Genomic DNA, 26,707 nt, shown 5'->3' with positions numbered 1-26,707 from the left:
AGAGAGTGTTACAGTAATAGATTGGAGTCGTAGAAATCATTTGGAAGGAGGGACTATTTACAACTAGAAATGCTCAATGTTGTGTATACAATATACAGGAGGTTCTAAGCCTAGATTAATTAAGGATCAGGTTGATCCTTTAAGTTATATCCATATCACACAGTATGTCACAATATTTAGCAATACAATAAAAGATTATATTAATGTGACGTGCATCTCACTTGTGAACAGTAATATTCATTTATATATAGATGTGTACATCTGCTAGTTATAGAGCCATTCCATTAATAAAGACTTATGGTTAAAAAAAGCTATTTTACAATGAAATGGAGTCAAAATTTGGCATCTGAACAAATGTGACTTCGAACAACAAGACAAATTATAAGTAATCCCTTATGTCAAGCATGCATCCAGCAATGAACCGCAGTCATGCTATTTCTTAGAATGAAAGAATAAAAGCTAGAAAACCCTTTTAGCAAATTACATTACAACAGCCTTCTGCATTTATAATATTAATAAATCTCAGCAAGAAGCTCAAATGATATGGTCGAGTTGAGACAAACCCACAGATCCCAAGTAAACCAATTTACAGGAAATTAAATAACATCTTAAAGGACAAGGAAAGGCAAAGTCACTTGGGAGTTCCAAAATGTTAAGCACCCCCAAGTGACTTTAATTGCTTACCTTGTACCCCGGGCTGGTGCCCCTGTTTGGAGAAGACAGCACCAGCCCGGGGTACCTGTAGCGCAGCGCTTCCTCCTTCCTGCTTCGTTTTCTAAGGACTTAACTACAGGCGCATGCGCAGTAGAGTGAAAAGCTGACTTCTCTGTTAAAGTTCAGCTTTTTCACTCTACTGCACATGCGCGCGCACCCGAACCAGGAAAAAGGAGGTGCTGCAGGTACCCAGGCTGGTGCTGTTCTCTCCATACAGGGGCACCAGCCCCGGGTAAAAGGTAGGCGATTAAAGTCACTTGGGGGTGCCTAACATTTTGGCACCCCCAAGTGACTTTGCCTTTCCTTCTCTCAAAACATAGATATAGGGGGCCATTTACTATTTTTTTTTCCTGATGCTGATTTTTTAGAGCTAAAAGGTTTTTGAGATTTACTGTTTGACAACTAAAAATCTGACAATTTGCCAGCTAAAACTTGTTCAGATCATTGTGTTGTGATGAAATGGCTCGTAAAAGTATCTAACAGAGAAGCAAAACAGCATTGTCAACATTTAGCAACATTTTCTTATTCAGAATATTCATTTACTTTCAGCTCTAAAAGCATTATAATGCAATCCCAACTCAATATCAAACTCTGAATCAAATCGCCACTGCATATGTTTTAATGCATTAAACGCAACTGTAGCAAAAGTGCTTGGCTGTAGTGATAATAGAAATACAAATACAGGTATGGGACCTGTTATCCCGAATGCTCGGGACCTGGGGTTTTCCGGATAAGGGGTCTTTCCGTAATTTAGATCTCCACTAAAAATCATATAAATGTTAAATAAACCTAATCTTTCAATAAAGAATAATTATATCTTAGTTGGGATCAAGTACAAGGTACAATTTTATTATTATAGAGAAAAAAGAAATCATTTTTAAAAATTAGAATTATTTGCTTATAATGGAGTCTATGGGAGATGGCCTTTACATAATTCGGAACTTTCTGGATAATAGTTTTCCAGATAAGGGGCCCTATACCTGTATAAACAAATGTGTTTAGTAATTCCTTTTTTTTAGCATGTTATTTTACTCAATGGTTTTGTATATATTTCTTGCTGTACCCTCCATGGTTTCTTTTATAGTCTGTGACATTAGACTGAAACTATTTATGTGACATAGATGCTTACAAGCCTTATGTTTAGGACTGCAGAAGAAACTTTTTACTTTCCCTCATTCTGTTTCAATAGCTTTTTTTTTTTTTTCTTTTTTTTAGTTTTCCTCTAATTAGTACTTATTCATAGGTATGTTACATAGTCACATAGTGTTGAAAAAAAAACCCATTAAGTCCGTCAAAAGTCCATCAAGTTCAACCCTTTCAAGTAAACCCAGCACACACAACCTATACTTACCAATTAATACACTCACATACATAATCTATATATACAAACATTAATACTAACTGTAGATATTAGTATCACAATAGCCTTGGATATTCTGATTGTTCAAGAACTCATCTAGGCCCCTCTTAAAGGCATTAACAGAATCTGCCATTACCACATCTCTAGGAAGAGCATTCCCCAACCTCACTGCCCTCATCGTGAAAATCCACCTACGCTGCTTCAAACGGAAGCTCTGTTCCTCTAATCTGAAGGGGGGGCTTCTGGTGCGTTGATCATTTTTATGGGGAAAAAAGAAAACCCCTTATCTGCCTACAATCCCCTCTATTGTATTTGTACAGAGTAACCATGTCCCCTCGCAAGCGCCTCTTTTCCAGAGAAGACAACCCCAATCTCGACAGTCTAACCTCATAGCTTAAATCTTCCAACCCCTTTACCAGTTTAGCTGCAGTCTCTGCACTCTTTCCAGCTCATTAATATCCTTCTTAAAGGAGAATGCAAGTCAAAAAAAAAAAGCATACTGCCCAATAGTCCTCCTATTGTTTAGTATAAATGCCACACTTTTGGCTCACCTAATCAAATATTTACTCAGTCACATTTACTTCACATTTTCTAGAACAGGCAGCCATCTCTAAAAAGGTATACTCCCTTCCTTTCCCTCCTTGCTTCATACTGCACATGTCTTTCATTCTCTCCCCCGCCTCCCCTCTGCCAGATCCGCTTCTGATTGGCTGGTGGGCATGTGTAGATCAGAACAGGAGACAGGATCAAGTTACACACATGCTCAGAGAATAGGAAGGCAGCCGCTGGAAGCCTACAGGAAGGACAGAGATATTTCAGTGATGTCACTGTAGTCTTCACACTGCTGTAGGCTGCCAGCACCATATCTCAGAGAAGCAAGCAGGGATCTGGGAATTTAAATATGCAGTAAGTACTTAAAAAGAATGCCTTTAGACTTACTTTAAATTTATATTAACCTTTCATTGTCCTTCATTGTCCTTTAAGTATTCACTGCACTGAATACTCAAGGTGAGGCCTTACCAGAGACCTATAAAGAGGTAAAATTATGTTTTCATCCCTTGAGTCAATGCCCTGTTTTATACAAGACAGCACTTTATTTGCTTTAGTAGCCACTGAATGACATTGCCAGGAATTAGACAACTTGTTATATACAAAATACCCCAGATCATTCTCCATTAAGGACACCCTCAACACACTGATATTATTATTTAAAATTTACAGGAATAAAAGAAACAAATAAATAACTCATTTTGGCTTTTTGATAACAAATAAGATACACAATGAATTTTAAAGAAGTGGATGCTAACAGTAATTAGAAATCTGAATCTATTGCGGATTCATAATTTATCTTATAGTCGATACAGATGGACTAGAAATATTTAAATATGACAGATAGATGGTGTGATATAAAGGAAATCATTAAGGGTATAACCACAAATATAACTGCAAGTATATTTTAAAGGCTATTTAATATATATATATTTATAGTGCATGCATAAAGCAATTAACTGCACAGAATTATGGCTGCAAATAGATCCAATATAATAAAACAAAAAAATAAAAAGTAAAAAGCTGATTAACGGGGGGGGGGGGGTGTTTGCACAATATTCCCATTTCAAGTTCCTTGATTATTAGCACACTTAAAATGTGTGTGATGTGTTATATTAGTAGTTTTTTAATTAGCTGTAAATGGTTTGTAAGATGGAAAGAACATAACAGAAATACTGAAAAAAATGCAAAAAAAAAAAAAATCTTAAAGCAGATTAATGTACTCCAATACTGCCATCCAGGAAATAAAGGTATATAGCAATCTAAATTTAATGAAGATGTCATTTTAATGAAACACTGCCTTTAGAGTTTTTTTTTCTCTATATTTATTTTAAAATAATTAACTGTGGGGTGTTTTTTCATTGCCACAGCAGTCAATGCACCATCTGGTACAACAAGAAAGAATTAATAATGGCTTAACAAATGATGCCGTAAGGCAAGTAATATTGCAGATGGTGCAATATTTTTGCCAGCTTTCCAGATAAAACTTCCTTTACTCTGAAGATGATAACCCTGTAGTAACAATCTTTTCTTCCTATATAGTTTGTTTTTTTTTAATTTTTGCATACTGACATTTTAAAAAAATATGATAAAGTAATAATATGTTGTCCCAAATTTCCAAACAAAGTTACCCTTACACATACAGGACCTACCAATGAAAACATCAGGAAAAGGGTCTGGAAAATGTAGTGGCCCCTGTTACAAATCTCAGTTATGCTAGTTGCTATTTTGTGTGTTTAAAAAGAAAAACATTACCAGTGACTATGTGGAACTTCCTTGGGGTAGTGAGAGGTAAAATAAATTATATTTTAAGATTCTTTAGAGCATTCTATCCACTCCCTCACAAATGTGGGCCAGTCAAAGGGAAGTTAATTATGAAATGTGTTTAATTTCCATAATCAAGACTAAGTATGTCATCTATATCTATTTCTGTGGATACATTTGCTAATCATGCTGCTTATCTAAATTGTTTCTATCAGTAAGGAAACCCAATTCATGGAAAAATCAAGAAATGTAATTACACACGGCAGCATTTCACTTGAACAAAGATTTAGGAATAATGGCTTACATGGGGCTGCATTCAAACTGACCTACCCTTGCACACAACAACATTTTTATAAATGGAATATATGTATGTATGAATGTATGAGTAATACCCAAAATCAAAATAATATAACATTGACACTGTGTAGAGCTAGAAATAAATTTAGATATGTGGTTCAGAATGCACTAGTTCCACGCTGTGGGAAACTAAAATTGTTGCCAACAGATACCTATTCAAAGAGGAATGTAAAGAGATACTATAAAATATTATAAAAACAAACGATGTGCTCTGCATATTGCACCATATTCTCTCATAGGGCTTGCCAAATTATCCTAATTGCCTTTCATGGAATGAGATGATTTCTTGTATGTTACAGTGTTGCACAAATATCTGAATCGTGAAGAAAATTAACCCTTTTACTGCCAGCCATTTTGGTCAAAGCGGAACTTGTATTGCCAGACAGTTTTTGAACATTTTGCACTGTTTCACTTTAGGGGCCTTTCCTCGGGGGGACTTTTAGTTTACCAAGGAAAACAATATATCGTTTTTTTCAGAACAACCTAAGCTTTCAAAATATGGTAGAATTTTTGTGTAATTCCAATTCTGTAACAAGATATAGGCTTCTAAATGTCTAAAAATGCAAAAAAAATCAAATTTTCCATAATATAATCACACATACTAGAAACAAAAATTATTTTATGCACGAATATACAACTGATTTGGAAAGTCCCATGTCTCCTGAACGTGCCAATACCAAATATATATAGTTTTATGGAGATTTCTCACTTGTATAGGTCAAAAACTCCCAGCAGTACACTACCAAATTCCCAAAGCACTGCTCCAAAAAAACTGCATACTTTGGATTTCAAGGCCAAAATTCCACTAACAGAAGGTTTATCCCAGAAAATTGTACATTTTTGGAAAGAACAGATTCTGGGGAATACAGAATAGGCACAACTGTCTGTCTACTCCAAACTATCAAGTCGCAATGCTTTCCTAAAGTTATTGGTTTTTATCAAAATTTGTGATTTTTTTTAAAAATCGCTTCAAAGCTTCTAGTCTATAGTATCTTATCTCCTACAGGTCATAAAGTAACCAAATAAAACACCCTAAATATGAATGCCTGGGGTCCACTGAACAGTTTGATGCCCAATATGTATAGGTTTACCTAAGTATGTGGCATGTAGGGGCCCCAATGTGAACATACCCCATATGAACTGTCATTTCTGTCATTTCAGCTTCTGCAAAATCAACACATTTACATCATTATATGTGGGATGAAGCTAGTAAAAAGTACGCTCACCCCAGAAAGTCATATATTTTTGGAAAGTACACATTCCCCCGAATCTAAAATGGGTACCCATGTCTTTCTACTCCAAAGTACCAAGCCGCACAGCTTTTCTAAAGTTAGCAATTTTGATGACATTTCCAAAAATCCCCTCAAAGCTTCCACTTTGAAGCATCTTATCTCCCACATAGCATTAGGTACCAAGATAAAACACCCTGAATTTGAACGCCAGGGGTCCACTGAACAGTTTGATGCCCAATATGTATAGGTTTACCTAAGTATGTGGCATGTAGGGGCCCCAATGTGAACATACCCCCATATGAACTGTCATTTCTGTCATTTCAGCTCCTGCAAAATCAACACATTTACATTATTATATGTGGGATAAAGCTACAAAAAAGTACGCTCACCCCAGAAAGTCATATATTTTTGGAAAGTACACATTCCCCCGAATCTAAAATGGGTACCCATGTCTTTCTACTCCAAAGTACCAAGCCGCACAGCTTTTCTAAAGTTAGCAATTTTGATGACATTTCCAAAAATCCCCTCAAAGCTTCCACTTTGCAGCATCTTATCTCCCACATAGCATTAGGTACCAAGATAAAACACCCTGAATTTGAACACCAGGGGTCCACTGAACAGTTTGATGCCCAATATGTATAGGTTTACCCAAGTATGTGGCATGTAGGGGCCCGAATGTGAACATACCCCCATATATACTGTCATTTCTGTCATTTCAGCTTCTGCAAAATCAACACATTTACATCATTATATGTGGGATAAAGCTAGTAAAAAGTATGCTCACCCCAGAAAGTCATATATTTTTGGAAAGTACACATTCCCCCGAATCTAAAATGGGTACCTATGTCTTTCTACTCCAAAGTACCAAGCCGCACAGCTTTTCTAAAGTTAGCAATTTTGATGACATTTCCAAAAATCCCCTCAAAGCTTCCACTTTGAAGCATCTTATCTCCCACATAGCATTAGGTACCAAGATAAAACACCCTGAATTTGAACGCCAGGGGTCCACTGAACAGTTTGATGCCCAATATGTATAGGTTTACCTAAGTATGTGGCATGTAGGGGCCCCAATGTGAACATACCCCCATATGAACTGTCATTTCTGTCATTTCAGCTCCTGCAAAATCAACACATTTACATTATTATATGTGGGATAAAGCTACAAAAAAGTACGCTCACCCCAGAAAGTCATATATTTTTGGAAAGAACACATTCCCCCGAATCTAAAATGGGTACCCATGTCTTTCTACTCCAAAGTACCAAGCCGCACAGCTTTTCTAAAGTTAGCAATTTTGATGACATTTCCAAAAATCCCCTCAAAGCTTCCACTTTGAAGCATCTTATCTCCCACATAGCATTAGGTACCAAGATAAAACACCCTGAATTTGAACACCAGGGGTCCACTGAACAGTTTGATGCCCAATATGTATAGGTTTACCCAAGTATGTGGCATGTAGGGGCCCGAATGTGAACATACCCCCATATATACTGTCATTTCTGTCATTTCAGCTCCTGCAAAATCAACACATTTACATCATTATATGTGAGATAAAGCTACAAAAAAGTACGCTCACCCCAGAAAGCCATATATTTTTGGAAAGTACACATTCCCCCGAATCTAAAATGGGTACCCATGTCTTTCTACTCCAAAGTACCAAGCCGCACAGCTTTTCTAAAGTTAGCAATTTTGATGACATTTCCAAAAATCCCCTCAAAGCTTCCATTTTGAAGCATCTTATCTCCCACATAGCATTAGGTACCAAGATAAAACACCCTGAATTTGAACGCCAGGGGTCCACTGAACAGTTTGATGCCCAATATGTATAGGTTTACCTAAGTATGTGGCATGTAGGGGCCCCAATGTGAACATACCCCCATATATACTGTCATTTCTGTCATTTCAGCTCCTGCAAAATCAACACATTTACATCATTATATGTGGGATAAAGCTACAAAAAAGTATGCTCACCCCAGAAAGTCATATATTTTTGGAAAGTACACATTCCCCCGAATCTAAAATGGGTACCCATGTCTTTCTACTCCAAAGTACCAAGCCGCACAGCTTTTCTAAAGTTAGCAATTTTGATGACATTTCCAAAAATCCCCTCAAAGCTTCCACTTTGAAGCATCTTATCTCCCACATAGCATTAGGTACCAAGATAAAACACCCTGAATTTGAACACCAGGGGTCCACTGAACAGTTTGATGCCCAATATGTATAGGTTTACCCAAGTATGTGGCATGTAGGGGCCCGAATGTGAACATACCCCCATATATACTGTCATTTCTGTCATTTCAGCTCCTGCAAAATCAACACATTTACATCATTATATGTGAGATAAAGCTACAAAAAAGTACGCTCACCCCAGAAAGCCATATATTTTTGGAAAGTACACATTCCCCCGAATCTAAAATGGGTACCCATGTCTTTCTACTCCAAAGTACCAAGCCGCACAGCTTTTCTAAAGTTAGCAATTTTGATGACATTTCCAAAAATCCCCTCAAAGCTTCCATTTTGAAGCATCTTATCTCCCACATAGCATTAGGTACCAAGATAAAACACCCTGAATTTGAACGCCAGGGGTCCACTGAACAGTTTGATGCCCAATATGTATAGGTTTACCTAAGTATGTGGCATGTAGGGGCCCCAATGTGAACATACCCCCATATATACTGTCATTTCTGTCATTTCAGCTCATGCAAAATCAACACATTTACATCATTATATGTGGGATAAAGCTACAAAAAAGTACGCTCACCCCAGAAAGTCATATATTTTTGGAAAGTACACATTCCCCCGAATCTAAAATGGGTACCCATGTCTTTCTACTCCAAAGTACCAAGCCGCACAGCTTTTCTAAAGTTAGCAATTTTTATGACATTTCCAAAAATCCCCTCAAAGCTTCCACTTTGCAGCATCTTATCTCCCACATAGTGTTAGGTACCAAGATAAAACACCCTAAATTTGAACGCCAGGGGTCCACTGAACAGTTTGATGCCCAATATGTATAGGTTTACCTAAGTATGTGGCATGTAGGGGCCCCAATGGGAACATACCCCCATATGATCTATCATTTCAGCTCCTGCAAAATCAACACATTTACATCCTTTATGTGGGATAATGCTACAAAAAAAGTACATTCACCCCAGAAAGCCATATATTTTTGGAAAATACACATCCCCCCGAATCTATAATGGGTAAATATTTCTTATTGCTACAAAGTACCAAGCTGTAAAGCTTTCCTAAGTTTGCAGATTTATATGACATTTTCGAAAATCGCATAAAAATGTTGCAATTTGCCGCATTTATCTCTCACAATTTCTTGATAAAGATCAGATAAAGACAAATCACCCCAAAAAGGAACACCAGAGGTCTACTGAACAGTTTGATGCCCAATATGCATAGATATACCAAAGTCTGCGGTATGTACTGAACCCAAAATGAAAATAGCGCATAAGGATTTCTCGCCTGCCAGCTCAGCTTTTGCACACAGAGCCCCCTGTCAGTGTATTATGTGCCAAAACTTCCCCTAACCATACAGTGACCCCCACAAAACCATATATTTTTGGAAAGTACACATTCTGACAAATCCAACAAGGGTAAAGAGTCCTTTCTACACCAAAGTACCAATCTGCAGAGCTTTCCTAAAGTTATTGGTTTTTATGACATTTCAGAAAATCGCCTAAAAATGTTGCAATTTGTCGCATTTATCTCACACAATTTCTTGCGTACAAAGGCAAGTCACCCCAAATAGGAACACCAGAGGCCTACTGAACAGTTTGATGCCCAATATGCATAGATATACCAAAGTCTGCGGTATGTACTGAACCCTAAATGAAAATAGCGCATAAGGATTTCTCGCCTGCCAGCTCAGCTTTTGCACACAGAGCCCCCTGTCAGTGTATTATGTGCCAAAACTTCCCCTAACTATACAGATCCCCCACAAAACCATATATTTTTGGAAAGTACACATTCTGACAAATCCAACAAGGGTAAAGAGTCCTTTCTACACCAAAGTACCAATCTGCAGAGCTTTCCTAAAGTTATTGGTTTTTATGACATTTCAGAAAATCGCCTAAAAATGTTGCAATTTGTCGCATTTATCTCACACAATTTCTTGCGTACAAAGGCAAGTCACCCCAAATAGGAACACCAGAGGCCTACTGAACAGTTTGATGCCCAATATGCATAGATATACCAAAGTCTGCAGTATGTACTGAACCCTAAATGAAAATAGCGCATAAGGATTTCTCGCCTGCCAGCTCAGCTTTTGCACACAGAGCCCCCTGTCAGTGTATTATGTGCCAAAACTTCCCCTAACTATACAGAGACCCCCACAAAACCATATATTTTTGGAAAGTACACATTCTGACAAATCCAACAAAGGTAAAGAGTCCTTTCTACACCAAAGTACCAAGCCGCAAAGCTTTCCTAAAGTTATCGGTTTTTATGACATTTCAGAAAATCGCCTAAAAATGTTGCAATTTGCCGCATTTATCTCACACAATTTCTTGCGTACAAAGGCAAGTCACCCCAAATAGGAACACCAGAGGCCTACTGAACAGTTTGATGCCCAATATGCATAGATATACCAAAGTCTGCGGTATGTACTGAACCCTAAATGAAAATAGCGCATAAGGATTTCTCGCCTGCCAGCTCAGCTTTTGCACACAGAGCCCCCTGTCAGTGTATTATGTGCAAAAACTTCCCCTAACTATACAGATCCCCCACAAAACCATATATTTTTGGAAAGTACACATTCTGACAAATCCAACAAGGGTAAAGAGTCCTTTCTACACCAAAGTACCAATCTGCAGAGCTTTCCTAAAGTTATTGGTTTTTATGACATTTCAGAAAATTGCCTAAAAATGTTGCAATTTGTCACATTTATCTCACACAATTTCTTGCGTACAAAGGCAAATCACCCCCAATAGGAACACCAGAGGCCTACTGAACAGTTTGATGCCCAATATGCATAGATATACCAAAGTCTGCGGTATGTACTGAACCCTAAATGAAAATAGCGCATAAGGATTTCTCGCCTGCCAGCTCAGCTTTTGCACACAGAGCCCCCTGTCAGTGTATTATGTGCCAAAACTTCCCCTAACTATACAGATCCCCCACAAAACCATATATTTTTGGAAAGTACACATTCTGACAAATCCAACAAGGGTAAAGAGTCCTTTCTACACCAAAGTACCAATCTGCAGAGCTTTCCTAAAGTTATTGGTTTTTATGACATTTCAGAAAATTGCCTAAAAATGTTGCAATTTGTCGCATTTATCTCACACAATTTCTTGTGTACAAAGGCAAGTCACCCCAAATAGGAACACCAGAGGCCTACTGAACAGTTTGATGCCCAATATGCATAGATATACCAAAGTCTGCAGTATGTACTGAACCCTAAATGAAAATAGCGCATAAGGATTTCTCGCCTGCCAGCTCAGCTTTTGCACACAGAGCCCCCTGTCAGTGTATTATGTGCCAAAACTTCCCCTAACTATACAGAGACCCCCACAAAACCATATATTTTTGGAAAGTACACATTCTGACAAATCCAACAAGGGTAAAGAGTCCTTTCTACACCAAAGTACCAAGCCGCAAAGCTTTCCTAAAGTTATCGGTTTTTATGAGATTTCAGAAAATCGCCTAAAAATGTTGCAATTTGCCGCATTTATCTCACACAATTTCTTGCGTACAAAGGCAAGTCACCCCAAATAGGAACACCAGAGGCCTACTGAACAGATTGATGCCCAATATGCATAGATATACCAAAGTCTGCGGTATGTACTGAACCCAAAATGAAAATAGCGCATAAGGATTTCTCGCCTGCCAGCTCAGCTTTTGCACACAGCCCCCTGTCAGTGTATTATGTGCAGTAACCCCCCCTAACTATACAGTGACCCCCAGAAAACCATATATTTTTGGAAAGTACACATTCTGATGAATTCAAAATAGGTAAAGTTATTTTTGTACACCAAAGTTACACCTGGCAAAGCTACGCTAAAAACAGATCAGGAACACTTATATAGGGATAAAATGTGATAAAACCACAAAAATTGTGCAAATCAGTGAAACAACAAAATAAGTTACATGACAGTGTAATTAGTGGCCAGAATATCTGATCCAATAGTTACGCTGTCAAAATAAACAGTTTTTAGGTAAAAGAAAATAAAAACAAAGTGGTAAAATGAAAAAAAAAAAAAAAAAAAAGCAAAACAAAAAAAAACCAAAGTGTTTGTGTATACATGTGTGTACATGTGTAAAAGTTGTGTGATAGTGTGTAAGTGTGTATATGAGTGTAAATAAGTGTATAAAAGTGTGAAAAATGAAAAAAAAAAAATAAAAAAAAAAAATAAAAAAATGCTAAAATGTGTGCTGTAAGTGTGTGTAAATGTATGTAAGTGTGTATAAATGTATGTAAATGTGTGTATAAGTGTGTAAAAGTGTGTAAATGCAATAAAAAAAAAAGTCCTTACCTGTTCCTGAAGACCGATCGCCTCCTTCCTCATTTGGGCCGGCGCTGGGGGAGAGGGAGGAAGCAGGAAGCAGCAGATGCGATGCGATCGCATCTGCTGCTTCCTGGAGGGTCCTGCGAGCGATCGGCTCGCAGGACCCTGATTACAGCCCCCCTGGCACATTGCCCAGGGGGGCTGTCATTGTTAGAAGCCCTCTGCAGCGGCGGCACATGCCGCCGCTGCAGAGGGCAGCGCTTAAACGCCAACGACGTATGAGACACGTCGTTGGCGTTTAAGCCCTTTTACTGCCAGCACGTATGCCATACGTGCTTGGCAGTAAAAGAGTTAAACTCAAGCTTTGATAAACCTCTCCCTAAGTATGGTAATCAAAATTACAGAAAAACCACTTATCCAGAAACCACCAGGTACCCAGCATTCTGGATAATTATACCTGTATCAAAATAAAAGTTTGCAAGAATCTAACATTTGTTTTCACTTTCAAGTTTTCTAGTCAGTGACCAATTATCTGGAAGCAACTGTAGTACTGATTACATCACTGCATCCCACAGTCATTCACATGAAAATTGAAGTTGGGTACTTGTGTACGTCTGAGGTTTTCAGATAGTGGGTATGTGGGGGTCTACTAAGTTATCAATTTGAGACCAACTACTATAATAACTACATTGCTGTATTGTTGTTACTGGTCTAAAAAAAAAAAAACTGGTGGTGTTGCCCTGGTAGATCACATACAGCTATGGGACCTGTTATCTAGAATGCTCAGGACCTGTATAGTTTATAAGGGACCTTTCTGTAATTTGGATCTCCATGCCTTAAAGGGATTCTGTCATGATTTTTATGTTATACTTTTTATTTCTAAATTACACTGCTTACATACCAAATAATTCACTCTACTATTTAAAATGTTATTCTTGAACCAACAAATGTATTTTTTTAGTTGTATTATTGGTGTGTAGGCAGCTATCTCAGTGCCTTGTGCCTGATACTGAGCTTTCAGAAAGAGCCAGCGCTACACATTGGAACTGCTTTCAGGTAACCTATTATTTCCCCTACTCCTATGTAACTATAGGAGTCGCAAGCTGGACTTGGCTTTCTTACTATTGAGTGCTATTCTGATATCTACTGGGAGCTGCTATCTTGCTCCTTCCCATTGTTGTGCTGATTGGCTGCTGGGGGGAAAGGGGGGTGATATCACTCCAACTTGCAGCGCAGCAGTTAAGTGTGGCTGAAGTTTATCAGAGCACACATTATATGGCTGTGGCACCCTGGGAAATGAAGAATATGACTAGCCTCATGTGAAATTCAAAATTAAATATAAAAAAATATGTGCTTTTGAAAAACAGATTTCAATGCAGGATTTTGCTAGAGAACTCTATTTATTAACTGATGTGTTTTGGGGGAAAAAAACATGTTTTCCATGACAGTATTCCTTTAAGTCTAATAAAAAAAAAAAAAAAAAACATAAACATTAAATAAACCCAATAGGATTGTTTTGTCTCCAACAAGAATTAATTCTGTCTTAGTTGACAGATAATAATAAAACAGTACATAGCAGTGCTTTATTATTACAGAGAAAAGGGAAATCATTTTCAAAAAATATTATTTAATTTAAATTGAGTATATGGGAGATGGCCTTCCCATATAATTCAGAACTTTCTGGATAACAGGTTTCCCAAGAAGTGATCCTATACCTGTACCACCTCCTGCCACCAGTGTGTATACCTTGCTAGGAGTAGGAAATATGAAAGTGCAGTACAAATGTAGCAAATGTAAAAAGTCAAATGACACCGAGAGAAATCAATTTAGAAAACTGCACACACGGTTATTTAAAGAGATACTGACACCAGAAAGTAAATGTTTTTTTTTTTACATCTATCATAACATTGTCTTTGCAAAAACTTTATAATTTTGCCATAAAAATATTTGCCTGATGCGTTTACATTACCTGTCTGATGCCCTGTGTTCCTCTATGAAGAGGTAGCCATATTTGTCTGTTAGCATTAGAAGCTATAACTGACAGGTTGGAAAGGGACAGTCAGGTTGGCAAAACAGTCAGGTTTAGGAACTTCAAGTAACAATTACTTACAAAACCAAACCTGTCAGCGAAAAACCATCAACACGACCTATAGGTAGCTTTTCATTCTTATTTTGAAAAGTAGTTTTTTCGTGTCAGTATCACTTTAAAATGAATTTGAAGAAAGTATGAAATATGAACAACACCCACATATTAATAAGATGCTTAATACAAACCTACTGGGGGAGTTTATAAACAGATGGGAAGCAGACTTAATAAAAAAAAAAAAAAAGGAAAGAGGAGGGACATTTCAAGAATTTATACCAACAAATGTTATATCAAGTAAACTCGATTCATATGTTTTTATAATACCCAATTTACAAGCTGCAGATATATAAAGATTCCTGGGAGCATATTTCATATGTGGCCCTAATTCAACTATACAGAACTTCAAGAGCAAAGCACATTATACATGCCCTTACTTTTACAACCCGATCCTACCTACACTACTGTGTGATGCATATATCTTTATACACAGATAGCAACAAGGATTAAAAAAACTACCGTTTATTCAAAGTTAATATGCTATTGCTTTGTGAAAGTGCAGACCACCACACCACGAAATGAATTAAGAAATAAAGGTTGATGCACTATCCCAGAAAAATCTGTTTTGTTGTTTCTTATTGTAGGGACCCATAGGGTTAAGCTCCCTATGGTGTTATCCCTTATCTTTATCTAAGCTGTGCTGTTATAGGGCAGAGCCCTATTACAGTTATTAGGCTACCCCCTATAGGTTTACCCCAGGTTGACCACTCCCCTTGGCAGACTATATAGTGTCTTGCACAAGGAAGTGTCTTCCTCTTTTGGCTGCATGCTGTGTTCTGGACAGATCCCAACTGAGCCTGGACCAGAACATAGGCCCAGAAGCCATTTGTAGGGGACCACCTACCCTAGTGATAAGTCAGGGACAGGGCCCCGTGAACGAGGTAAAGCCAGCACAGTCAGATTTAATAATAGCACCCTCTAGAAGTGGTGAGCATAGTCAGCTTATTTAGTAAGGGCAGCATTAGCCCCATCAAAGGAGACTGTAAGGGTTTAGTCTAACCCAGGCTTTGTATGCCTTGCTGTAGGGACCACAGTTAAGACGCAGGATTCAGGCAGTGCCTTACCCTGAACCATAGTTGGCTGGAGGGGATCCATTCCAGTAAAGGGCATCCATTCCTGGTATACAGCTAATACTCTGCATATCCTATCAAGTGGGCTATACTGTTCCTTAAGGGTCACATCTGCTGTTATCCTCTGTGACCACCCACTGCTGTGTCTGTGAGTATAAACCCTGCTGCACTACTACACTGTGCCTTTGTACAATAAACCAGTTATTATTTGATTATAAAGAATCCTCTGGCGTCCATCTTTTGCTATTCGCACCACACACCCTCGCTCCATCCTAATTCTCCCATATAGCGGAGGCTCACTCCTTTGTATTAAGTGTCGCATGTAACCCATGCTCTCCTTTATACTACTAGCCCGGATTTGTCCTTAAATAGGCCAAATAGGTGTTACATTATAGTTACATATTTCACAACAGATAATTTTCATTCATATAGCAACAACATATTCTGCAGTGCATCATCCACAGGGGAGCTTACAGTCTAAACATAACTATGGCATTAAGGGGTCAGTTTTATCAGAAGCCAATTAACTTGCCCATATGTTTTTGGAATATGGGAAGAGGGCGGAAGAAACCAACGCAACCGCAGTGTGAACATACATACTCCCTGTAAAAAGGGCTTTGGCTAGAAGCTAGCATAGGATTCTATCCTGCAATAAAGTAATAAGATCCATTTGCAACACTGCTGGGAAGATTATATAAACTGGCCATACCCTGCATGATTGTGTCCAACTTCACCCTTCCAGGCCAAGTCAGCAGCGTATTGGACAATTTATGGGACCCAAACCCACTTTCTGCCTGACAGACATAGCAGCTTGATCTCATGCCTTGCCAATGTTCTTGGGCTTTTCTGAGGCCTTAGCTGACTCTTTAATGGGGCCTTCAACACCAGCTCTGGCCTACATATTCACTTCTTCACCGAGGGTTATTCAAAAGGATCAAATAAACTCATCCAATTCAGATTATACACTGGGGCTTTACATGACATTCACTGTTAGTGGGGTTGATCTAGCACTTTATGCACTTTCAATATCTGGAGGAGACAGTTCCATAGCATACTCTATGGGACTACTAATTATTGGGCATATTTTCCACAGTGCAGACTGCCCATTACATCCCTACTTATATATTAATGCCATTAAAACACCATTGTATCCTATAGGGCTTATCTGTTATCAGCTATGTAACCTGTGACTTTTCTCCTTTTTTCCAGCTTGATTGGCTGCCCCCATGGCTACACAGCAGCTTATTTATATAAATTATAGCTGGGTTTCTGAAGCAAACACACAGTTTTTACCAGTGCAGTTTCCATATTCCTTTTGTTTCAAATGTACCCTTAACCCCTTTAGATTGTAAGCTCTTACAAGTGGGGCCCTCTGATCTTCTGTTGTTACTCTCTATTGTTACTTTGTATACCCGTATTTGTTTAACTATTGTAAAATCCCCGTTTGTTAGAATGTAATGTAAAATGCCATGTAATTTGCTGGGGCTATATAAATAATGATGATGACTAAGATCCTAAGATCAGGGCTGTGCCATTGCAGGAAACTGATTCACTTACACGATCTTCCATCAGGCACACATTAGGTATATATCAGGTACATCCAAGTTGCTTCCTATTTTCAACCATGGTACATAATAGCCAACTGTGCACTGGTCATTAACAGTGTTGACTGCCTGTTACACTGGATGACCTAAAAAGTAACCGGATTTATATTGGGTATTCTTATTGTGCGCTAGCACACTGACCAATGCAGTATAGATGGACACATTGGACATATACTGGCTAACTTCTAATAATAGCTCTAACACATGCATTGTTGCCTACAAACCATTTAAGAGCCATCTTGGAAGGGGTATGTTGTTTGCTAGTGCTGTCTACGTTTGTTTGCTTTTCCTGACAAAGGTCCTGGCTTGTGATCGTTGTGGCTTGTAAATGTTAAATAAAATCTCCTTTTTTGTATATTATACAAGTCCTGAGGGCGCCAGTTTTTTACATTTTGCCTTAAGCACATCACTAACATGCACATATCACATATACAGTGGTTCTTGAAAGTTTGTGAACCCTTTAAAATGTTCAAAATTTTTATATGAATGTTTATATATGCTAACCCTATGCAAAATGCAGATTATTTAATAAAGTTGCCAGGAGCAGTGATATGCAGTCCATTAAATGCCATCTGAAGCAAGTCTCTAACCTTGCCACATGGCAAAGATGCCCCTGGATACAATTAAAATAATGCAACACTTGTTTAGTGATGTTGCACATCAGAGGATCCTTGACCACTCTGGCTACCCATGTGGTTGCATAATTTGGGCTGTTCTGACTGTTTAGTGCCTGGAGCAAAAACTATATTATAATAAGGGCCTATGCAGACTCTGCGGGAAAGGATGCATTAATGAGTCAGTGCCCCAAGTGAGTGCCCAATTAGCTGTTAGGTGTCATGTCCGCAGCTAATACCAGGCCACCTACAAATTGATTCATATTAACTGCAACTTTTTAGCATCAGTTTAAAATCATTTTAAAATAATTTTGCATATATTTAAGATGCAAGTTGAGCTGCCTGTGTCAGCTGGCTCTATGAGGATAAAAAGTAGCAACTATGTAACATAACAAAAGAATAATATGAACTTTGCATTGAATTATTTTTTTTTACACCTGGCTTTTTGTGGAATAAAAGTGCTAAAAAGATATTCTGAATAATGATGGCAAGCAGACCAACAATGGATAGCTGTAAATTGCTTCCTAGAATCACAGAAAAATGTTCTATAAAATAGCATAGAACTTAATTTTTAGGAGTACAATTTGTGTGTGGTTCAGGTAATTTCTGTATACCATTCAAAAAAATTTTGTATGCCATGCTTCTAGAATGAAATCAGAACATTACAAAGAAAAGATAAAATGTTTGTTTCACAAATAACAGTGGGAACAAAAGGTCATGTTCCATAGCTTTCTCTCTTAAACAGATGCTTCCATTTGAATAGCTTCTCTTTAAAAAGTCAGAGTATTTTAAACAGTGTGTTTTCATGGCAGCTCCAACTGAAAAAAACATTTTTGATACAAAAGGGGAAATAACATATGGCAGAGATGTCCAACTGGCGGGCACTCTATCTGTCTGGCTGCTGTGACTGCTTACATTTGGGTAATCTTTAAATGGTATCAGTATTGAGATTAACTGCCCCCTGCATTATTTATGCCCCAGATTTAGCCTGCATTATTTACACCTGTAAGATCTTGCATTGTTCACACCTGTAAACACCTGCTGCGTTCACACCTGTAAGACCTCAGGCTCAGACCATAGGCTCCCACACTGTTCACCTGTTAAAACCTCAGACAGACTGTAGGAGCAATTACAAAATTATGATCATAAGATTGGTAAGCCACCATACCACGTCAAGGTAAACCCCGTATGGTGGTCCTATCTATTTACCTCTGGTCATATTTTTCAAAGGCTGGCACTCCCGTCTTATGCCTTTAAAAAGAATGGGTGTTGGTCAATGGGCAGTCTTCTCCTTTACAAGCCGCAAGCGGGGGAGGATTGGGCCTGGGGAACCAGGCAATCTCTCTCTATATAAGCAAAAGGCATGGGAGTGACTAAGCCCTCTGATTTAAACCAGCCCCCAGGTCAAGAATGGCAATAGTGCACGGGAGTGCCAGCCTTTGAAAAATATGACCAGAGGTAAATAGATAGGACCACCATACGGGGTTTACCTTGATGTGGTATGGTGGCTTACCAATCTTATGATCATCATTTTGTAACTAAAAACCCCTGTTTTTTGTCAATATACTGTATGCACTAGCATGAAACTAACAGACAATTTACTTATGAAACGGGACCAGGGAATATGCATTGATCAATACCTTTTTCTTTTTGTATGTTTGCAGTTACTTACATAAACATGATAGGTTTCCCTCCTTTTCTACTCTGTCTGCCCTGCCTGTGCCATACTCTGCCTGTCCTATGCTGCCTGTGTGTGCCATACTCTGCCTATCCTGTGGTACCATACTTTGCCTGCCCTGGGCTGCCTGTGTATGCCATACCCTGCCTGCCCTGGGCTGCCTGTGTGTGACATACCCTGCCTGCCCTATGCTGTCTATGTGTGCCATACTATTCCCACCCTATTCTGCCTGTGTGTGCCATACTATGCCTGTCCTATAGTCCCTATGTGTGCCATACTCTGCCTGCCCACCTTTGCCTGCGTGCCATACTCTGCCTGCCCTATGCTTCCTGTGCGTGCCTCAGTCTGTCAACTGGACTGAGATGAAAGCTTTGAATGTGCTCTTGCAGGACGATCACCATTGTTAACACTGTTTTTGGCCTTATATTATATCACTGTCCTGCTACAAGGTGAGCTTTACTCACACTCCAGTTTTTTTTAGCAGTATTAAGGCCAGAATTAAGGCAATGAGGAAAGATACCATCAAGTGTTGCAAACACCTTCAAAGAGGTTTTCTGTTGTGTAGGACAAAAATCATGAGATGCCTCCTTAAAAGTTTTGCTAGGTCTTCATATGGACTTTTACTCAAAGCATGACATCTATAGAGCCTGAAAAGATGCCTATCTGGTATCTCAGAGATGCTGCAAGGACCACACACATTTTGGAACACTGGTAGTTCTAAATGGAAGGGCTGCAAACTACAGGTGTGACAAAGAAATGTTGATGCACAACCAACCCCAATAATGTGTAAAACTTATTTGTCAGATGCAACCTCTTCACTAGTCTCTTATTCTGCCACTAACCACTATCATGTCACAAGAAGGGTTAAAAGCAGAGCTTCATAAAATGATATCCAGCAGCAGAAACCCATACCATGTCACGAGAAAGGAAAAGGAGAAACCACAGCCAACTCTGATTAAGTGGGGAAACTGCCTAAATTGGTACAAAACAACATTCTGGAACAAGCCCCAACCACAGTAATAGCTAAAAACTAGAGACAAGAAACAAAATCCCTGACCTCCCTGCAACCAAGTGTATCATACAGGTACAGAAAACAAGAAACATGGTGAAGACTCCAACTAGAAGCAGGAAAAATACTGAATTGCTGCATTTATAAATATTTTTTTAACAATGTGTCCACGCCAGAAATACAATTTTGACAAATAAAAAAATCTAAATTCAAACTGATCCAACTGAATAAAAGTAGAACCCTCCCAACAATACTAATTGAGATTAACACCAATACTTTTGCCGCCTCTAGTTTGAGACTTCATTATATGTACTGTAAAATATAATTGCAGCCATAAGCTGAGCTGCATCCGTTGCAACATTATGAAATGCACCAAAATGCATGCTAATCATCCTGCGAGTTTCAATTAATTGGATGTATGTTCTGCCCAATATATGCCAAGTAAAAATGGAGTATCTTTCAAGTACCAACAAGATAGTTAATAAAAAAAAAAAAAAAAAAAAAGGATTTAAATTATTACTATGAAATTTTCTTGGCACTGGTAAATTACAGCTATTGATTTAATCTGCTAGGTGAATCCTTGAATTACCTCTATGTCCAGGGTAATTCTGGGGCTCACTTGTGCACAATTCATTAGAGCAAGCTGACACACCTGCTAGTAAAAAGTGCATATTTGGTACTTTTTATGAATGGCGTAGATACAAGCACACCTTTGCATCCATTTTAGTGCACCGCACATGAAGTTGTAAATAAGCTTTTAGAGTGAAGACACACAGAGCTAGTTAGTAGCAGCTAGTTGTCACAGCTAAAATACCCTGCCATAGGCAATACTGAGAATTGCTTCTGCTTAAACACAAATACAATTATCGAGACAATTATCAGTAAATGATGAGCACTGTCTATTTTTGTAGCCGTGACAAGTAGCTGCTACTAGTAGCTCTGTGTGTTTTCAACCTTAGGTCTAAAGCAACATGATAAGCTTTCAGTTTAAGCAGTAATTGGAATCATACTGGTTGCAATAAATGACCCTAAGCCATCCCAGGAAACTTGGTCAGACTTATTTATAATTAACACTTTTTAATACATTTCATTGTTTTTATAGTGTGTATTTGTAACTGTGTGTATCAGTGTAACTAAGAGAGCAAATAATGTTTAAAAATGGACATGCTTTATACAGCAGAACAGTGGAATTATTAATGAAAGGGAGAAATATTCTGTATTTTCAGTTTACTAAACGTGCCCAGACACAATTTATATATATCTGTACCCTGTTTAAAACTAAATTGAAAGACTAAACAGATTAAGGTAACTTTCTGATTTAGCATTTATAACTTGTAACCATGGCAGAGCAACACAGAAAAAAACAAAGTAGTTTCTATATATGAAGCAAGGTCTTAATAATCTTTTGCTTCATGTAATAATGTTTAATGCAAGGTTCTCTCCATATAACCCTAGCTGCAACAACATTATAAAATTAATTACATCTATATATTAAGCCCAAGTGGTCAGTCACATTATTGTACAAAAGTGTTGAACCAGCTAAATTTATTCTTGTCGCCCATCAATGTCATATTTTACAAACCTGCTTGTCATAGTAGTAACTGGAGTTCAATAATTATGGCAGAATGAACCCAAATGTATGAAAATAGTAACTGAAGCTTTCTGTCAACTCACCTGGAGTCCTCTACGCCGCAAAATGCTGGAGTCATCCATAGGTAAAACCTTTGTTGAATTACCACACTACGATTCCCTGATTTTTCCCTTGCAAAAAAGTTTTCAAAATATTGTTTTTCTCTGCATTTACTCATTCAGGCTTTACACTGGGCTGCCACCTAAACCCTTACATATCTTACTCAGCACCAGCAATGAAAATCTCAATGGGAAGGTATTTGGGAAGTTAGAGCAATATACTCTCTGAAGGTTCAGTGCAAGAAAGGATTTTTTATAAAAAAAAAAACAAAAAACATATATATCTCTGTCCATCGCATAAGGCAACAGCCTTAAAGGGCATCAATATGGTTATTCTTTTTGAAAAAAACTTAAAATCATTGCAAGAGCGCATAATATGATTCCTTTGAAAAGCACAGATCCAGTTCAGTTCTGATGAGCATGATGTCTTCTTTTTCCACTGAAAGGCTTGTACGATTTGACCAACTGTTGCAATAGAAGGACTTTCAGCCTCAGGGATCCTAGCAGAATGTTCCTATACATTTAAGATGAGTCTGAAACGAGTCATGTAATTGTCAGGATGTATTCACTCATCAGATCTATCCGTTCTAGCCATGCCAGTGTTAAAAATACCACTCATGTGAAGTGGGGGGGAGGGAGTCCCGGAAAATAGCAGTGTTTTCTATATTACAGTTCCGATTAAGAATGGGACAACACAGGCAGCTACAGACGAATCCTTTAGAAAAACAAGCTGGTACAATAAACTTGAAACAGATGAATTGTGCAAAAAAAAAAAAATCACCAAGACTGAAAGGTAGGATAATAATTTCATAAAGAAATAATGGCAACATTTGCCAAAAGTGCATTGAGTGTTTTCCTAGGCACTGCAGAATATAGATAGCCAAAGATATATTTTGAAAATCATATCTAATACATGAGACTTGTAAGCATAGCTTGAATGAAAGAACAATGAAAGCTATGACTAAAAATGCATTGCTGCATTTATAACATATCAGTAGACGACGAGAGCTCTATTAAAATATCAGCTAAACACTGGGAAAGGAAGAAATCCACACAGTACCTTGCCTGATACCTCCTTCCATCTGCTGTTTAGACAACTGAAGCTGACATCACATCAGGGAGCAAAGCAGTTAGAGCGCTGCCGGGCAGGGCAACCAACCAGCATGCTCAAAGAAGAACCATTTGCATAGGGCCTGAGCCATAAAAGCAAAGATCTGGTGAGAACATCTTTCATTATGCAGCTTGCTTTTAAAGGCACAGCCGTCAGTATAGAGAGAAAAAGACAAATATAACGTGTTGGAATAGAACAGAAAATCTTATAAAAGGAATTGCAGTTATTGTTTAAAAATCAGTTTTTGCTGTAGCTGGACATACAATGTCAAGATTATCAGATAATTTAAAGAAAATCTTTGATGTAAAAAATACAAGCTGAGCTGCACTGATGAAACAGTAAATAGTGATTCGGTAAAACACATGAAAGCTTTTGCATACATTAAGAGAAATATATCCTGCTTACAAATGTAAAAATCTATAATATACCGAAATTAAAGAAATTGAAGATTGCGGTTTGGCAGGGAAGCTGCCATACTGCAAGCCTTGCCATAACAAAGGTTATAATATTTGAATGTCACAATTACAGGTATAAGACCCATTATCCAGAATGCTCAGGACCAAGGGTATTCCGGATAAGGGGTCTTTCAGTAATTTGGATCTCCATACCTTAAGTCAACTAAAAAAAATCAATAAAACATTACTTAAACCCAATAAGATTGTTTTGCATCCAATAAAGATTATTTATATCTTAGTTGGCATCAATTACAAGATACTGTTTTATTATTACAGAGAAAGAGGAAATCAGTTTTAAAATTCTGAATTATTTCATTAAAATGGAGTCTATGGGAGACGGACTTTCGTAATTCGGAGCTTTCTGGATAATGGGTTTCCGGTTAAGGGATCCCATACCTGTATTATTATTTCTATGGTGAAAGCAAGTAAAAAATTGTACTATGCAGCGCTGTACAATGGAAGGGTGTATACATCAAACATACAGATTTCATACAAAAATACAACCAATCACTGAAATAAGCAGAAATGAGGGCCCTATTCAATGGAGCTTACAATCTAAAATTTTTTAATTATATCCACTCCCTTATTTTTCAACTATAGCAAATGTAATACAGGTATGGGACCTGTTATCCAGATTGCTTAGGGCCTGGGTTTTTGGGATTTCATAATTTGGATCTCCATAGCATAAGTCTGAAAAAAATCTTTTAACCCTTAAATAAACCCAACTGGATTGTTTTGCCTCCAATAAAAATTAATTATATCATAGTTGAAACTGAAGGAATTTTATTACAGAGAAAAAAATATCACTTTTAAAAAATAGAATTATTTGCTTATAAAATATGAGATCAAAACACACTTTTTTTGTACATTTCACCATGGATGGCACCCTAAGGCCAGTCTTTGTGCTCCTACAATGGTACGGAGAGAGCTGTTCCATCCTCTGCACATAGCACTGTTCAGCTTTTAAAGATACCTTGAGTATCTTTCAGAAGTGTGGACTAGGATATGTTAAGGGAACAGCCTGCACAATTTAGCTCCAAGCACAAATCTAGTACAGAGACCCGTTATTCAGAAAGTTGCCTTTTAATCAAATAATTCAGATTTTTAAAGATTTCCTTTTTTAAAAACGTTTGAAGAAAAAGTCCAGTTGTTTTAGACTTAATTCTACTAGATGCTATAATAAAAAGTTTGTTCTTTGTATGCCTCTTGAAGTGGCTTTTTACCCCTGTCTTCAGAAAACACAGCTTTAGGCTCATGGCCCACAGGGAAATTAGTTGCCCATGGTTAATCTCGACACACCCCAAAATGCCTTTCTCCCCACAATAAAGGAATTGCATAACTCGCATAATTGTGACATTAAAATATTGGCATCCTTAGTTATGCCAAGGCTTGCAGTATGGCAGCTTCCCTGCCAAACCGCAACTTTTTTTAATCTCAGTATATTGAAGATTTTTACATCTGTTAGCAGGATATATTTCTGTTAATGTATGCAAAAGGAATAACCATCGCTTCATTTTCCAACATCGCGCAAAGTTGCCTGCAGGAGGAAACTTTGTGCAACTTCAGAAAAACAAAGTGATGCGTATGCCTTCCACATGGAGATTCACTTTTTTTGCTAGTTGAAAGGCATTTCAGGGAGATTAGTCACCCACGGTAGCAAAGATTTAACTGCGGGTGGCTAATCTCCCACGGTTAAATCTGAGCTGCCACGCATAACATGCCTCCCGAAAATGCTTTCCCACCAGCAATTTACATTATTGCCGGTGGGAAACAATTTTCAGAAGGCTTGTCGCCCATGATGAATTGCAATAAAGCGTTATGTATGTTTTCCCACCAGTGATTTACATTACTGGCTGTGGGAAAGCACCTGTAGTACCGCAGATTTAACTGCAGGTGACAAATCTCCCCGTGTGCAATCACCCTAACTCGTGGGCAAATGTCTGGGGGGACGGGCGACTGCGTGAGTAGATAGGAGGATGTTAAATTTGAATGTTTGGAACAACCCAAAACGAGTTTGGACCTGAGAAGAAGATAGAATTGTTGCAATAAATGTATAACATGCCTAAACCAATTTCCTTAGATATTGTTTCCAATGTATCCCCCCTCTAGTAAGATTCATCAAAAATAGCGATAAAACATTTTCCTCACAACACAAATGTTATCTTAGAGAGATTTGATTGTGTTTCAAGCCCTTGAATAGATTCTATCAGACAGCTGCTAAACCTCTCCTTTTACAAAAGGTAGTTATAAAGTCTTTTTTTGCCCTCAAGCTCCATTTTACACCTTCTATTGAAGTCCATGTCCAACTCACATTAACCTACCGGTTACAGTGATCAGATTTTGACATCCTTGTATTCAGTCTCTCGGTTAATAGAATGGATTATGTTTTACTTATAGATTTCTTAGGAGATACATGGAGTGGAACACTGGAGTGAGACCCACTGGAGGAATAAGCAGAGGGTAGATGTAACATACCCATCATTATTATTATCTATGCAAATCTCTGTTACTTATTTTACTGTACTGTATATTTGCATAGCAGTGGCTGTTATTAATCAAAGTATATTTTGTCTAAACTCTTGTATTAATGAATTCTCATAAACAGGAATACGAATGTACATATGTGTATGAGAATACACATACTTACATAAATATATCCTTGGACAACACAAGGAGCACTTGCTCCAAACACTACACCAGTTAAGTTTTACTATCACTATTTCCTATGGCCCTACTTAAACTAAATCTTAACAACATACAGACACTGACAAAGATGTAAATGCAGATTTTATTCCAGCTCCAAAATGTAATTTCAGAGCTTGAGCAGCTGAAATACAACCCAACTCTTCACGGTGCACAGGGAGTCAGATTGCTCCTATAAAGGATAATGACTTCCGGTGCTCAG

The 26,707-nt window shown here is 38.0% G+C and overlaps 1 protein-coding gene across 5 annotated transcripts in view; it reads right to left on the bottom strand.

Moving 5' to 3' along the window:
• Positions 1–26,707, bottom strand: part of mast2 (microtubule associated serine/threonine kinase 2) — a 153,030-nt gene that overhangs the window by 89,585 nt on the left and 36,738 nt on the right. The window contains exon 1 of one of the 5 annotated variants that reach the window (XM_031900178.1): positions 22,222–22,495. The exons of 3 other annotated variants lie outside the window; for them this stretch is intronic. In XM_031900178.1, coding sequence (XP_031756038.1) covers positions 22,222–22,260 — 39 coding nt within the window. In that variant the 5' untranslated portion in view covers positions 22,261–22,495. Of the gene's footprint in view, positions 1–22,221; positions 22,496–26,707 lie in introns of those variants that run through there. One more of the 5 variants, XM_031900181.1, reaches the window with a different exon arrangement.

The sequence above is a fragment of the Xenopus tropicalis genome, chromosome 4, assembly GCF_000004195.4.
Source record: "Xenopus tropicalis strain Nigerian chromosome 4, UCB_Xtro_10.0, whole genome shotgun sequence".
NCBI lineage: Eukaryota > Metazoa > Chordata > Amphibia > Anura > Pipidae > Xenopus > Xenopus tropicalis.
This window is presented reverse-complemented; position numbering and strand designations above follow the sequence as displayed.